Source organism: Diadema antillarum, unplaced genomic scaffold (genome assembly GCF_040938485.1).
Source record: "Diadema antillarum isolate AM-2024a unplaced genomic scaffold, OU_Dant_1.0 scf00000125, whole genome shotgun sequence".
NCBI lineage: Eukaryota > Metazoa > Echinodermata > Echinoidea > Diadematoida > Diadematidae > Diadema > Diadema antillarum.
The window spans coordinates 761687-776466 of record NW_027271014.1 but is presented as its reverse complement, the minus strand read 5'-3'; the positions used below and the strand labels follow the sequence as shown (position 1 = coordinate 776466).

At 37.2% G+C, this 14780-nt stretch overlaps 1 protein-coding gene across 1 annotated transcript in view; it reads right to left on the bottom strand.

Moving 5' to 3' along the window:
- Nucleotides 1-14780, bottom strand: part of LOC139720269 (uncharacterized) — a 128452-nt gene that overhangs the window by 76346 nt on the left and 37326 nt on the right. The window contains exons 8-11 of the mRNA XM_071631629.1: nucleotides 9882-9942; nucleotides 9223-9518; nucleotides 7638-7800; nucleotides 2509-2684 (exon numbers count right to left, since the gene is read on the bottom strand). Coding sequence (XP_071487730.1) covers nucleotides 2509-2684; nucleotides 7638-7800; nucleotides 9223-9518; nucleotides 9882-9942 — 696 coding nt within the window. The remainder of the gene's footprint in view (nucleotides 1-2508; nucleotides 2685-7637; nucleotides 7801-9222; nucleotides 9519-9881; nucleotides 9943-14780) is intronic.

The window sequence follows — 14780 nt, the reverse complement described above, 5'->3', positions numbered from 1 at the left end:
GTATACGCCCTTTCATTTATGTTTGACAAGATGTGTTTACCCGTCATGTCCCTCTCAACCCAAGTGTTTCAATGGCAACCAGGCGATGATAGAAGTATAATAATAATGACAAGGCCTTTCTGCTGATGTATGGCACCGTTGAATAGTCTGCCCGTGTGTTTAATAAGAAACAATTTCAGTCAGAAGTTGTGTGGGTAAGAACGTGTGTGGTTGTGTGTGGAGGGGGTATGAAAATTATGAATTAAGCATGAAAAAGGATGAATTACCCTTAGAAATATTTCAGACAACAATTGACACAACAAGTGTATAAATGGCCAGTTATAGAACTTTTTGAGTTAATAACCTTTTTTTTCTGCATACCGACGTCACCGGGCTTTATAGTGACCGGCTAGCAAAAGGAAAATATTTGTGTATTGTTGTGTTAGTGTGTGGCATTGCACATCACTTAAAATCTATGGTGACCACGAGAATTCTGTGTTTATGGGTCAGTGGTTTCTACCACAATAGGATTTTCACATTTCCACTGCGACTCTGACTTACAAAAAAAAAAAAAAATAAAGGGAAACATCATCCTGATATTTCATTGCGCTCAAAAAAAAAAAATGGATCAGTAGATCAGTGAAAAATTTGGACAAAGGTCCCGATGAAAAAAAGTTATGAATTGTAAGCTTTAATAGAGAGAAAGGCAAATTTGCCATTCTGTGTGATGTAGGTGTTGAGCACTTCTCCATTATTTTGCTTTTACACATAGTTTTTAAACATATAAAAAACAATTCACCAATTTTCGTTTTTCTCAAGAGTAATTAAAAAATTGTGTGTGTCCTCCCCAGTGAATAGGTTCTATCTACTCCTAAAAAATGAGAAAAGTAAAGGTTTTTGAAATTTTTTGTTTAAAAAAGGTTTCGATTAAACAGTGGTCAATGTGTCTGTTTATCTAATTTTTTACAATTTATAACTTCTTTGTTCTGTCCAATTTTTCAACTTTTCACAAAATTTCGTCTTTGATGTTCTATTTCATACAAAGCAAAACGATTCGAGGATGAAATTTCATTTCAAAAACTTGGAATAAATAGGTAATACATTTGTTTGCAGTTGCTAAAATTCATTTCAAAATTAAACTCATGAGTTTTCATGAATTTCACGAGTAATTAATGAGTAATTTGTTAATCAAAATAATCTTTCACCATTTCAAATGTGACCCTGCACCTCAAAACAAACAAAAAGTCGCCAGACATGAATTTTTAGTTAGGACCATATTCTGAAAGAGCAGACTTTAAGCTTTAAAATGATGTGTAACTCAAATCAAATGGACTCTCCTAACCTATCTAAATATTGGAAAGAAAGCACAAACTCAGAAAAAGTGTAAACTGAGAAAAGAGGCTCTGAAGTACAGTGTCTATTCAAGCGCTTAATCTTTACCAAACCGTGCTGGCTGTGCGATGAATGGGACAAAAACAGGAAGTAAACCACCAGAGTAACAACAATGAAGGGATTATTAGATTAAACTGAAATTAAGCATGCCTCATTAAACAATTCTGTCCATAATCAATGCCAACTTTCAAAGCAGTAGCACTATCCTATCAAAAGTTATTAGAGTTGAAAGTGAAGAGTATGGACAAGGTTTTTCAGAAATGAAAAAGGGATTCTAAAGACACACCTAATCACACTATTCTACCAAAAACATTCGAGATAAACCGCTAGAAAAACACACTTTCCTGCCCGTTTTATGATACCAAATTTTAGCATAATGTAAAAGAAGACCCGCTCTTTCAGAAAATATGAAAAAGTCAAGTTCGGCTAGGTTGACCCATTTCACTTATTTTCAGTCCTCAAGCAAAATTAGTGTGTGCGACTTTATGTTCGTTTTGAGGTGCACGGTCACAAATATGACCATTGAGTTAGGATTTCTTCTTCTTCTTCTTCTTTTCGACACAATTCAGTGGAAGATTTGTGAGGCCAATGCATTATTGTGCATTTCACCACATTTGCATGTCATTCGATTTTGAACAATAATGGATTCATTGCAACTGATTGACAAATTGCCCTACATCGATGTAAAATAAGCACTGAATTGATCAGTGTTTTAGTAGTGGCCATGATAAAAATCATGTGCGTACATACTCGAGCAGGATTCGAACCTACGACCTCCTGATCACCGGACAGGAGGACAGGAGGTCGTATATGTTCGAATCCTGCTCGAGTATGTACGCCCATGATTTTTATCATGGCTACTACTAAAACACTGATCAATTCAGTGATTATTTTACGTCGATGTAGGGCAATTTGTCAATCAGTTGAATTGAAAACATCTCGACGGAAGAAATTCATGAATTTGAATAATGGATTCGTTGAAAAAGTAAAAAAAAAAATGTTTGAAAATATTTCTCAAGTTTCTTTTCGTAAATGTCCAATATTGATAATACTTACACCGGTCTGTCCATATTTTGATCTAACTGTCATAAAAGAGAGTCATCTTTAAAGGTAATGTCATCAGAAAGTAATTCTTACGATGTTCAGGACGGTCATTGCATAGCTTTCTGTCTCGTCTCCAAATTCCTGGTAGACCAAGCTGTCTGCAAGGTAGAAGAACTCAATGTACTTTCTACCGAGGTACGGACCGTCGTAGATTGTCTCGCTTCCAGATGCAGCGTCGTCACCGCCTCCGGTATTACCATCAATATATCCTAGAAAGGAGTGATTATATAGGGAGCAAACGTAATTTGATTAAGAACATGCAAAATAACCTCTTACTGGTCCCTAAACAAGAAAGCGTGAGAAAGGCAGCTCTTACAAGGCCTACGGGAAAAAAAAGTTTTTCTTCGTATCCAAATGAGTATCATTTTCACTTGTAATGACGGTGGTGGTGGTCCAGGTGGTGGAGGTAGTGGGGGGGGGGGGGGGGGGGGGTGCTGCACCCTCTCTTAATTCTGCCGCCAATTGTTAACTGATTGTTATACATTATACCGGGTGTCCCCAAAAAAGCGGAACGGTGGATTTTCAGCACCTTGCGTTCTAAAAGTGATACATATTTTGACATTATTAGAAAGAGCATCCTCCGCAGAAGACCATGATACCAAAATCATTAAATTTGGTTCAGTACTTTTTATTCTACGCCAATTTCTGTAAATGCAGTCATTTTCAATTTTTTGCGACTTATGAGATAATAATTTGGGTGCGACACGCGTTCCATACGGTGAATTGTGTAAGCTCGTTGATCCATGTCAACAAAAGATAAAGCTTTCATATTGGGAGCGCGCGCACACAGACACACAGACACACAGACACACGGTTTTTCCTGGCCCGTGCCCAATGTGAAAGCTGTATCATTTGTTGACATGGATCACCGAGCTTACACAATATTCACCGTATGGATCGCGTGTTGCACTCAAATTATTATCTCATAAGTCGCAAAAATCCGGCGAAATTTGGCAATGACTGCATTTTCAGAAATTGGCGTAGAATAAAAAGTACTGAACCAAATTTTATGATTTTGGTATCATAGTCTTCTGCGGAAGATGCTCTTTCTAATGATGTCAATATATATATAACTTTTAGCCCGCAAGGTACTGAAAATCCACCGTTCCGCTTTTTTTGGGACACCCGGGCAATGATGTTTGTGGCATCCAAAAGCGATAGGGTATTTTAAATAACTACCACGAGCACAACCAAAGATTTCTTCAGTATAATGACAAACACTACATGCTTATTGTGCACTTAACCACATTGCTAATTGTAATACGCATCATTCTTAGTTCCCATGAACGTGCTGATTGGATATTGTCAGAGCTTAGAGTTCATTGTGCATGGTACACTTGTTCTGCCGGCGTTGAATATGGCGAAGTCTAAATGGCATCCGCTTTCAGTCCGTGGGATTGATATTTGCTATTGTGACGTAAAAACCCGAATCCCATTGTCATCATGGCAGAAAATAGCTATGGCAGAATAGAATCTACAACTGCCTTTTGAAGCATGACTGATTTGTACGTGAGATGTGCTGTCTCAATCTTTTTTTTTTTAATTCCCTCGCCTTTTTATCCTTTGTTTCTGAATTTCATGGGTATGTAATGGGGCATTGTTTTCACAATTTCTTGTAGCTTTGTAATTGTAAGAGATTGCAATGCATTATCAGCTTCCAACAACTTTTCGTTGCGCCAAATTTTCAACGCATGACTTGTCTTCTCTAGGCTTCCGTACAAGACGTATGATGCGTTGAAAACTTGATGCAACCCTTGAAAGATATTGGACGTCAGTAATGCCTTATATCTCTTCTCTCGACCTCTTATTTAATCATGGTAAATCATGGTAATCAAACCAAAACTTGGAATGATAAATAGATAAATAAATAAATGAATAAATTCGTATCCATATATATATATATATATATATATATATATATATATATATATATAGGCCTATATATATATACATAGAAAGTGCATAATAGAAAGTGTGTCAGCATATGCACGTAAGGCAATTCTCTATAACATGTGAAATAGGATGGAACCGCAAAAGCAAGCTTGTAAACCCAGGTTACAGGAAAGAAAAAATACCTATGTGATTTTTTTATGCCATGGAGATAGGACACAACTTTGAAGTACTAATGACGAAACTATATGAAAGCTGAAATATCAAGGTGATCAAACTTACTGTGACATCAGGAGAATAATGTTCTCCTTATTAGTTACCTATGTAAAATTTCTGTGCTTGTGTTCTCCCCTTTAAACTTGTTTTCCATATTTTTCCTCGTTCTCTCCTTTAACTTCACAGCGTGTAACCGCGTACACAATGGAAAGGAGGGTATTTCGCATACATAAACCCCGCAGCGGCAGATTAATGGTCAAAATAAGAATAGAGTAGAGGGCTGGATATGGAACGTCGCTGTGGAACACAACTCCATTCCACTTATAATACACGCACACGGAACTTCATTATACAGGATGGTCCTGGTAATCTTCATTGAATAGCATCAAGGTAGAAGTGCAACTGAGCGAAGCCTTTAGCTTTACCGCAATGAGTCGACAAAAACAAGCGTGATTTTAGTGAGCGTCAAAGTCAGAGTTTGCTTCAGTGAACGTACGCTTCTCAAATGCTACGAAATAACAATGGTTGAAACGTAATCGAACGTATCAAACGTATTATACACCCAAATAATAATCCTGTTTGCAGCCATGGTCTAAGTAATTCGTATTTACGTCAGAAACGGCATAGTTAACTATGCCTTTATTGACATAATGTCCCAGACTCCCAGTCATGCATTAGGTGGCATGTTTAAATGCTTCCCTTCCAATCTTCACTGGGTATTATCACTCAAAAGCAGAGTAAAGTGGGAGTGTTAGTTCCACTTGATTCAGCAAAAGAATTCTTTAATAATCATACATCTAATAATGGTGTAAGATGTTTAATCTGTTTTTTATTTGTGCCAGTATATAACTACATCATTCTGCATGTCTACCGTAAAAGCAAGCTGGCTATCGAATTTGTTCTGAATCAGACTGTTGGAACTTATCTTATCTTTGAAAAGGTGATGTGGGTCCGTTCAAGAATGACTTCACTCATTTCGTTCAGATTTCTATGAGAACCCTTGCCAGTTAAGTTCTGATGAAAATGTGGTCCATATCGACAAGTTGTACATGTGATCGTGGAAGGAGTATTTCGCACAGAGTACGAGGTCACAGAGCTGTTTAATTCGTATATCGATTGAATCATCTCCAGTATAGCTTCTTTTTTGTGTTAAGTCGCATTCTTCATCAGGATATGTAAATAATCTTCCGCAAGATGCTCCAATTGTCACACGACATCTTGGCGAGCCAATAGTTGACGCGCCAATAACGCATTAATAATACGAATTTCAAACATGAAACAACATTAGGACAGTCCCCATCACAATAGCGACGTCGAGCTTATCTCAACTCCATGTCTACTGATCCGTTATGTCTTCGACAGCAGCCCCACAATCATAATCTTGAGGATACAAATCGTTTAATGATGATATCACTAGTCATAAAATTCATAAAGAGTGGGAAAAAGTACTGGTTTGAAATTATGGGAACACGAATGTGTTTATTTACTCTGATGTAGGACGTGACAGTAGAAAACCGAGAGAAAACAATGAGGGGTGGGATTATAGCCCAGCAATTCGTCTCATATCAATGATTTTTTGACTGTATTTTCCTCATCACTTGCCATCAACCAAATGAGAAAGTCTTCCTGGATCCATTTTGGTGATAAATCACTTTACCGGACGATTTAACATTATTAGGTTGACCTTGGAGAATACAATATTGATATTTCTCCATGGGAAACATTTCCTCTAAATTTGAAAAGAATCCGAGATGATGGATACATTTTCCCCTTCAAAAAATATTGTGCACACATACACACACACACACACACACACACACTCATACGTACTCCATCGCACAGGTGCATGTGTTTTCGTGATAGTGGTCCCATAAGGAACAAAGTCAACAGAAAAAAATATTTTAATTGGATTCTGAAAGGATATCTCAGCTTTGAAATGATGCATTACAAAAAATTGGATTGACTACGAAGATAAATAATCTACATTATTTTTTTTTCAGTTAAAAGAGTCTTACGAAGTGCAGTGAGTCATCCAATATTGTGGGTCGAACAAAATGCAATCTATTGTGGGTCGAACAAAATGCAATCTGACAATTGAAGCTTAAAGTCAATGTACTAATATACGACATTGTACAGTGCTGTATTCGTGATTTAGCACTATCACAAATACAACTGACTGATTCTAAAGCTTCTGTAGATATTTCATGAACACTTCAACACTGTTCATGGGTAGGAAATGGAAGAAAACATCTTGATACAAAAAAGAAATGAGTCTAAAGATATTCAAAATATTACTTTCCTATACGCTCGATGCTTTAAATCGTTAAAATTTCATACATAATTCATACATGAATAAATCATTGATACAATAATTAGTGTAAGTCATACAGTATTAAATATGCACAAAATTACACCAGTGAGTGAGCAATCTGTCCCATTTTAATCTATATCCTTCATTTTGATGTCAGTTTTGTAATAGTTCAACTGACCATAGGAGCGATGAAATATAGGGATGAACACCATACTGGGGCTGCCCACATCTCAAAATGGTGAGGGAACCGGTCTAGCAATCCTGAGGTTTCTGGTTAGAGTCCCGATAGAGTGCCATTTTCTTTGCTCATTTTTATTCATTTTTTTTTCAATCTGGTAGGTTTCATTAAAGGTTTCAACTGATGACTTTTTGATTTACACAAAAATTTTATCTCTGTCAGAACTCCTCGATCCCGAAATCAGTCAATATTCTGGGCTTCGGGAAAATCCAAATTTGCAATTTTCTTGCGATTTGTTTTGCATACTCTGCATATCATAATATCACCTACATATCATGAATCGAACAAAATGTGTGGAAACATTAATTGTGGGATATGCACATTATTGCGTACCATTAAATGGTTACGACACATCAGTCGCCGTTCAGCAAATATTTTTGTTTTTCCTTTGTAATAAAGGAAAGATACTGGAGTTAGTAGTGAAAATAAAAGATGTGACGAGGTAAAGCCGAGGCAGTTTTGGAGAGGGTGTGGATACGAAGAAAAAAACAAGGAAGTTATTCTTACGTTGCTCTACCGGGCACTTAGCCGGTTCCTCACTGGACGCATCTCGCTTGTAGATCACATGAGGTTGGCTTGCCAAAGAGTCACTACGACGAACTCTTCGTGCGTGGTCGTCTTTGAGTGGTTCGATGTGCAGAACCTCATCCCCAACACTTATGGAGCCCCGCTGAAAATACCATTTGCATATAAAAAGACGAATGGTTAAAGAGGATGGCTAGTAACTGATCAATGGGAATCAGTGGAATGCTGGAGGATGATTGTTCCAATCCTTATTGGTTTCATTTAAGAGTACATTATATATCTATCGTTGTGTGGACATTATTTGCTTCAGAATGGTCTGATATTCAAGTAATGCGCAGTTTAATGTTTCCAGGTTAGCGTGCCTGGTCAGTGACAGGGCATTAATCTGCACATTACTTGAACATGAGACCGTTATGAAGTAAATAATTTTCACACAACAGTAGATATATAATGTACTCTTAAATGAATCCCTTAAGGACTTGAACAATCATTCCTCAGCATTCCCACTGATTCCCACTGATCGGTTACTAACCATCCCCTTTAAACTATCCTTGGATCTTGTACACACATGCTTATGTAAAACGTATTTTTGAGGAATGAAGACACTAAGTTTATATACTATAAGATCCAAAGTGACAAAGTGACTTTTCAACCTTGACAAAGTTGTATGTATTGTGCAACAATGTGATTATGAAACAAGGATGAAATACTTGATTATACACATCATTTTAACGTAAAATAACTTAATGTATCCCCTTCTTTGTCATACCCTACCCAATTCCGCTTCAGTACTCTACACAGCAAAAGGCATTATTAATTTCTATAAGTCAAAGAAAAAGATTTCCGACTGAATAATTTATCAGTGAACTTTTAATTTCACTAGTTGCATCATGACGAGAAACCAAAGTCCTAACTGCTTCGGAGCTAATCGCAGTTAGACTTGAATTGTAAAAATATTCACGACAGTCTTGTATTCATTGCAATTGCTACAGTACTTACCTTAATAAAGTCAATGCCGGACCAGTTTAAAGTTAACTGATGAAATTAGGGAAGTTATATAAATTTGTGAAGGTTAGCTTTTTTGCCTTAAATAGTTTTAAAACATTTACGTTACCATCACCTCACAATTTTCCATCTTTTATAAAGTTATGTGACTTAAAGTTATTTCTGTCTGAATAGCTTCTAAATAATATTCAGCCAGGTAAGATATGAGACTTGTAAATAACGGTGTTTGATTAAAAAAATCAAACAAGAATACCCAAAACAAAAACAAAGAAAATTGACGTTCCTAGATTCTGTGTACAACCTATATGTTGCAGTTTTTTACATCATCAACTCATTTATTTGCATATTAATTGCTGTTCAAGAAGTATTTGTATGACTATTAGAGAAACATCACAACTTCAAAACCTCCTTATTTCTTTTCCGATTTCCATCACATCATCACTCCTGTGTATAATAAATTCTATTTTTTTTTTCAGGCTAATCTTTTAAAAGGTCCTGAATTGTCATAATTGTCCTTTATGTTAAGCCTCGAACATATAGTTCGAAATCAAGTTTTACGTACCATTCCATTACATGTGCTGAGAGCGCCCTTTGCTTGTTCATGTGTGAGAGACGTGGAAAAGTAATGACAGTTCTTTGTCGTCACAGGTTCCTTTCGAATCGTGCCATTGGCCAGTAGGTACTCCACTTCAAGACCAGGTTTCAAGAGCCACCTGTTGAGTTCTAGTTTCAAGTGGTGGTCTTCGCCGAAGGCGGTAAATTTGACTTCCTGCGATATTGGATGTTTTGTCGCGTCGAGGCTACGCTTTGAAATTCTCGATGACGGACTGACGAATGTTGGCAATATGATGTCATATTCTGCATAAAATATTCAAAAAGAAAATCTTAATGGCGTATATGAGGAAGTTCAGATAAAGGAAGAAGACCATTGAATTAGTATTTGAATTCCTGATGTATAAGATATTTTAGATTACATTTTTTTAAGGATGAAATTTCAAAGCCACTCATTTCATCACAAGGTTAATTCCATATATACTTAATTTAAACTGAATACATTATTTCTCACTTTTGTTTCGATCTTTGATCTTGATTACGAAAATGTTCTTTCTCAATGCTGATAACAATCATTACGGCAAAACAGATGAATATACCAGTGGTATTCTGGGTATAAACATACATGCTATCGACGGACCTGGAATACTGCGTGGTATGAAGGCTTACCTGATATTTTGGAAGCCCTGGAGTACGCGTGCATTTCCTCCTTTGTGAAGACATCGTGGAACTGAGAATAGTTCAAGAAATAGAAAATAAAACCTCTTGATATGGATGACATGAAACATTTCTCTCTTTTCAGAATAGTGTACAGTGTGCAGTTGATTTTAAATCAAGATTGTAAGATACAAAGTCAGCTAACACAAACCTGTATCATGAAATTTCTGAAAGTATCCCACAAACTCTTGACAAAAGGACGGCATCTTGGAAATTGCAATTTCTGAGTTTTATAAGTTTGCCCGGCTGGACGGAGGCCAATATATTGTCACGCGTTTTGGTTCCGATGTTTGATGTAACATTGTGTATAACATTACATGTTTTTCATTGCTTCCATGATTATTGTACTAGTCTATGTAAAGGATGTCTCGATAACGCTATTGCAAATTAATGGTTCAGTTAGCCCAATCTCAAATTGCTTTGCATACTGCGGAGTTCTCTATTTACCCATCTTCCTTTGTTCTTCTGACAATCACAAGTCTATTCTATGCTCTCACCACCTTGACTTTGTGCTCACTTGTTCTTCTGACCTTCACATGTCCAGTCTGTCCTTCCCTCGCTTTGACCTTGGTGTCACTTCAGTACTTTCGCTTTCTCCCTTCTCACTTTGACTTTGCTTGGTCTTTCAGAAATCTTGCCTTGCTCTCCTAAGTTCAACTTTGTCCTGACTTTCAGAATCTTTGCCCTTACCCTTCGCCCTTGCCTCTCACTGTCCTTCAGCCTTTTCAGCTTGCTCCCTTTGCCCTTAACTCTCACTGTCCTTCAGCCCTTTGTGCTTACTACTTATCTTGACTTTCTCCTGTCCTTGTGCCCTCTCTGTCCCTGTGACTTTGAGCTCCTTATCTATGTGCTCAAAGACGTCCTTCTCCTATATACTCCGCGATAAACGTCTTTCTCGTGACCTTCGTGACTGGTCCTCTCTATCTCTACCGAACAAGAGGAACTTGTTTGAAAGGGGTATATAAGACAGACTTTAATCTTATCTTGGGAGCTCACTTGCTTGGGAGATGGAGTGAAGAGTTTGTCAGCTAAGAGTGAAACCCGTGTTTGAACAGCGAGAGAGTAACCAACGAAAGAGATAAAGAGTCAACCAGTCCAGAAACGGTTTCCAGTCTTGTTAGCTTATTGCATTAGTTAGTCATAAGTCCTTCACCGCATCGCACCTCTCATGCCCGGCGAGACATCCTTAAAATCCATCCCTGTAAGTGTGTTCGAGTGATTCACCACAATAAACTTCTTAACCGTGATTTCTGCCCAATGACTGTAATTTCTATGTGCCCCCCGGCATCCTTCGGCAATACTCTTCAACATATTGCGGGACTTTATTTTGGGACCTTCACAGAATAGGAAATATATTTTGCCCATATTCGACAAATACAAGTCGCCAGTACAATATACTGCATTCATTATGTTAATGTCACTTTAATAGGATTGAGTTCTTGCAAGCGCTCCTCTGTTGTCATTGGTGCTTCTTGGCTATCAATTTGTTCCAATCATTTCTTGTCACTTATCTGTTCTATTAACATGCTCATGTTCGCTACGATTATACTATCATACACTTCATGCTTTTGGGTCCCCAACAGTGACTTCCCTACCAATGACCATCCTGTTCCATGGAACTAAAACGTTTGCATTTTTTTTTTTTGGGTCTGGACATAATGACATTGCCAAAAGGATCCCCACGTACGAGCCCATGAAAACTGAATTCGAGAATGGGATAGCTCACACGTTCTTGACATATTTTCTATTTTTTTTTTTACCAGCATGGGTGTCGTACATAAACTCATGACTCAAAGGAAAATTCCGGGTCGCTGGAAAGTTGATCGGAATAGGAAGATTTACATTTCATAAACACAACAGTGAAAAACAGATCACAATCGGAAGAAAACTATACAAAGGAGATTATAAGATTGCGAAGTTTTGCCAATTTTTGCCCCCCCCCCCCAAAAAAAAATGAGCAGTTAGTGTAAATATGCAAATGAGAGAGCCTATAATGTCATGACCTCGTTATAACATTGATCGTTTATTGAGAATGGCACAGATTGTTTTTCTGTGCTTTAAAGGTGTAACATCATGTTATTCTAGTCAAAATGACTTCAAAAATGATCAGTAAGGTATGTTAGGACTTAAGATGGGAATATTGTCTTTGAATAAAGAATCTGGAAATACGTCAAAACTTGATCTACAAACAATAATCATGTTGTGAGCCGATGTCATCATCAAGACGCCTACTATTCGTTTTGTGTAAATCGTAGTGACCGTTTGAGAGCTTGTCGCAATCAGCGAAAATTCATAATTTCATAACTCCCTTAATCTTTATCAACTTTTAATTGAATTTGTGTGACTTTGTGTGCCCATGCACTTTTACTCTCTCTCATCAGAGCAACTGGTCTACACTTTTTTAGCTATTCTATGATTCTTGCTGCATTACATCAGAGATTAGCCAGCCTGCCCTGCAGGGCCCTTGCAGATCCTGCAGTTTGTTTTTTATTCATTTTTTTTCTCCTCCAGCCAGCTTTCCTTCTACGAATTGATGGCCAACGACTGCATAAGCTTACCCCATCCCTCGAATAGAGGAGTATGTGTAATAAAGACACAATCTTCCCTGGGCTTAAAGTCAAGTCATCCGAAAAAAATATAAAAATTATATGACAACATATAGTAGCGTTGACGTCAGCTGAGATCATAGCTTTGTTGAAAAAGCATAGCTAACCCCTAAACATGGATGGATAAACATACACACACACACACACACACACACACGCATACAAAGTACAGAGCACACGCACCAGCGAACAGAATGATTTTTTTTTATTATCAGGTGTCTCATCTGAAAATCTTCCACGCATGATAATCTTAGAAATAAACTCATTCTTGTGAATGTGTGATATTTTTGTCATAAAAGGCTTTGACCGATAACAGGAAGTCAAAAGTTATTGTCAAAAGCAAATTAGTCTAACTTCAAACTAGAAAACAACTCACGACAAGGTTGTTTTCTTAAACTATTTTCCCCTGCACAACTTCAGATAATAGATCTTCTTGAAAATGGCTTGTTGTGTGTACATGAGCGTAAGAATAACAAACTGAAGGATTTCGGCTAACAATACCCTGTCGACTGAGATGATCGTATTGTTGCATTATAATCACCACAGACAGTGACAGATTATCATAAAGTTTAGCGTTGTGTCCATTTTTTTTTGCATTTCCTAAAAGATACAAACTTCTGCAGTTTCCCAAATTTACTCGTATTCCTCCTTCACTTCCTTGAAACAAAAAACAAAACAAAAACAAAACAAACCCCCGAAAACAGAGATTTATTTGCATAATGAGCAATCCCCAGTGTCCATGTTCACAACTCTCCTCATTACATCCCTTTATTTTAGACTACTTGATAACCCTTGACCCCCACTTTTTCATGGTGTTGGTAGACACAACTAAGGATGCCTAGTGGTTATTCAAGTTTTGTGACCATTGATTATAGTCTTGAACTTCCCTATCCTAAATGTAATCTACTGATAAGTATTCATTATACATTTTGTATTATTAACTAGAATTCATTTATTCCCATAATTAGATGTCAAGTAATTGAAATAATGATAGATTCATAATCTCGATATAAATGTCCATGCCAATATGTGCTCTTTGTCCTTGTTCGACCAGTCATCTTGCAACCCGGCAGAGGGTGTAATAGTCCTCAACAATTTCAGCCCCGATTGGAAGTATAGCAGGGAGTGCCGAATATTCTGTTTCATCTTTCAACAATGGTGCTGCCTATTGCTATTAAATCAGACCAGTGAATACTAGTTGAATTGGACTTCACGCCTACGACTTTGCATCATGGTCGACTGGAATCAATGATTATTATTAATCTTCTCACTGTTTAACACTCGCCCTGCCAAACTACCAAAGCACCTATACCATAGGTAGGCCTATACACCCAACTACAATATATACAAAAAGGCACAACAGCACACACGCACGCACAAACAAACCAACTAACAAACAATAATTCTGCACTCTAAATGATTGACCCGAATATAAGATTCAAATATGTCTCTTTATACCGTTCACTACGTAGACAGTTTCATCACTTAAACAGGGATCGTGGTGTGTGAACAAATATTTCAATGGCTCAAATCAAGATAGCATTATTCTTTCTTCTTTGTTTTATTAATATGAAGGCTAAAAACTCACTTACGGACAGAAGTAAAAATAGGATACAAACTAGTACACAGAAAAACATACATACACTCACATCCAAATGATGCATATAATATACATCGCAAGAGTGAGACAAGATGAATGAAATTCCGTAAAAGATTACTTTGATATGAGCAAAGCGAACCCATGCACCACACCTTTGAAAATAGGACTGATTGATTAAATTGGAATAGGATATCATGCATGCAGCCTGAGCTATAAAGCCTTTTTTAATGTACAAATAGTGTTATTTCCTGTTTGAGGTGGGGGCTTTGGTACTGATTCATAATGACAGTAGTGATGAAGATTATGACGTACACATTAAGTGTTAAATAAACAATTGAAGTGACAATTGCGCAGCGTCTTTCCATGCCGGTAAATACACATTTAACCTTTTGGATGCTGGAATCAAACCAGTCATCCCACAAAACACTCATTCAGCTTTGATACTGAGAAGTATAGAGTCAAGGCAGCTGGTTTTGTACAGGCCGGCACAAACTAAAGAAGTCACGCCAGCGAAACCGTCTAAAATATAACTGAAAAAAAAAAACAGCGTCACATTTTAGGAATGCGTAGCTCGGACACAAACACAACATAAGCCATGATCAAAATTGTTCACACATTATGAGTTGTAATGCACACTGATTATGG